At 45.5% G+C, this 2352-nt stretch overlaps 1 protein-coding gene across 1 annotated transcript; it reads right to left on the bottom strand.

Annotated features, from left to right (window-relative positions):
* Positions 1-683: 683 nt before the first annotated feature.
* On the bottom strand, positions 684-2067 carry LOC101425088 (ornithine decarboxylase-like). The gene is made up of 3 exons (XM_058292677.1): positions 1618-2067; positions 1287-1438; positions 684-1173 (listed from the first exon to the last, which is right to left on the bottom strand). Exons 1-3 carry the CDS (start codon positions 2065-2067, stop codon positions 684-686), a joined length of 1092 nt encoding a protein of 363 aa, XP_058148660.1.
* Positions 2068-2352: the final 285 nt, after the last annotated feature.

Below are 2352 nucleotides of genomic sequence, written 5' to 3'. Positions count from 1 at the left end.
TTTTTAAATCAGGTCACAACATCAAGCTTTTGGCCCATTCTGATGTTATAAAAGCTACAAATGCTTGCTCAGCAGGTCAGAGGCATCCCTTAGAAGTAGGTTTGAAAGTGAATAAAAATCCATACAGGGAAACGGACTTGGCCCAGTGGTTAGGGCATCTGTCTATCACATGGGAGGTCTGCGGTTCAAACCCTGGGCCTCCTTGACCCATGTGGAGCTGGCTCATGTGCAGTGCTGATACACGCAAGGAGTGCGGTGCCACACAGGGGTGTCCCCCGCATAGGGGAGCCCTACGCACAAGGCGTGCGCCCTATAAGGAGAGCTGCCCAGCCCAAAAGAAAGTGCAGCCTGACCAGGAATGGCACCGCCCACACTTCTCGTGCTGCTGACAACAACAGAAGCGGACAAAGAAACAAGATGCAGCAAATAGACACAGAGAACAGACAACCGGGGGAGGGGGGATTAAATAAATAAACACATCTTTTTAAAAAATCCATATAAAACAAAATAATCAACTACTTTCCATAGGAACACAGATAAGTGTAACCCCATCTCCTAGTCTTCCTTATTGCTGTGTCTGTGCCAATCCTACTCTTAGAAGGACATTTCAAAACTAGCAGTAATTAAGTTAAATGATCCCCCATTCAAGCTAAACTCACAGTTAGCAGCTACAAAAATGGTATTTACACATTAATACTAGCTGGAGCACAAGTGGCCGGGTGGCGCTTCATCCCACTTTCCCAAGCACAGGAAAAAGGCAGAGCACTGGCGTCTTGCTCCTCTACTTTGGGTGGAAACCCCCCGATCTCGATTTGTTGCATGACTTGCCATGCAGGACCTGACATCACATAGTAGATGGTTGGCCTCTGGAACCCATTGAAAGTGGAAGCAGTAGCCACAGTGTAAGCCCCCATGTTCTCAAACAGCATCCAGTCACCCACGTGCATTTCCAGCAGGTCACAGCACTCAACGATCCGATCAAGGCCATCACACGTGGGTCCCCATATGCTAGATGAGTAATATTTCTCATCTGGTTTGCATCTCTTCTGCAGAAGAGGCTTTACATGCTCATGACCATAAAGGACACAATTAAATGATCCATATACTCTGTCATTCACATAATACATAAAGGTTTGTTCACTCGATTCATCTTCATCATCAGAGCCTGTGTTCCTTAAATACAATTTTTTTTGGCAATGATATTCACTGCAAGTGTGAAAGCTGAAGCAACATAATATCGGCCTGGTTCAGCTATGATTCTCACTCCAGAATCTAATGGGAAATACTTGTCTAATGCTGGATTAATGACACTGGTTATCTCTCCAAATGTAAGCTTCACATCATCAGTTCTGGGAAAGCCATCATCAATATCAAGCAGATACATGCTGAAACCAACCTCAGCTCCCATGTCAAAGACACAGCGGGCATCAGAGATGGCCTGCACAAAAGTTTCAGGATCAGTATAGCCACTTCCCACATGGAAGCTGACATCAATGACATTGATATCAAGCTCTTAAACCCATTCCAAAAGAAGCCTGCTGATTTTGTGTGTGGTCCAAATTTAACACTGAGTGGCAGACTGCTTTGGAGTCATTGGTGGCAATCCACAAAACCAACTTTTGCCTTTGGATGTGCCCTGGCCACTTTCATCAACTCAACCTCGCTGTCAAAAGTCATCATCTCAACTCCATTATTGGCGGCATACTTAATTTGAGACACTTGTTTACAAGGGTTTGCATAGATTATCCTCTGTGGCGGCACCCCAAGACTCTGTACCAACTGGATTTCAGTCTTGCTAGCACAATCAAATCCTGTCCCTATGGAAGCCAGGGTCTTCACTGTGGCTTTATTGTCATTACATTTGACTGCAAAGAAGGGGGTGACACAAGGAAGAACTTTTAACCATCTCAGATGTTTCTTTAGAATGTCTCCAAGGTCCACAACATAGAAGGCATCTTTATCATCATCAGAAGAAACTTCATTAATTTTTTGGTCCAGAATGTCCTTGGCAGTAAAACCTTCATCAAGGAAATGGCAGTCAAACTCCTCATTACTGAAGTTGTTCATGGTTTCTTGATGTTCCACTGAAACACAACAAAATGGAAAACTAAGAAACAGAATTTAAAGAGATTTCTTTGAGCTTTTCAGGAAGGCAATTCGCCAGGAATTCCACATCTTGCTGAATTGTAAGACTTGTGGCCTTGATGCAGCAGCGGAAATGTTCTCCTAGCACTTGGGTGCCAGGGCCACCCCCCGAGGAGGTACTGCAGCCCACAATGCTGCCACCACCGCTGCCCACCTCGCTCCCTCTGCTGGAGGACTGCTGGCCCAAGGAGGTGCCGGAGCTGCTGC

This window comes from Dasypus novemcinctus, unplaced genomic scaffold (genome assembly GCF_030445035.2).
Source record: "Dasypus novemcinctus isolate mDasNov1 unplaced genomic scaffold, mDasNov1.1.hap2 scaffold_200, whole genome shotgun sequence".
Lineage (NCBI taxonomy): Eukaryota > Metazoa > Chordata > Mammalia > Cingulata > Dasypodidae > Dasypus > Dasypus novemcinctus.
This window is presented reverse-complemented; position numbering and strand designations above follow the sequence as displayed.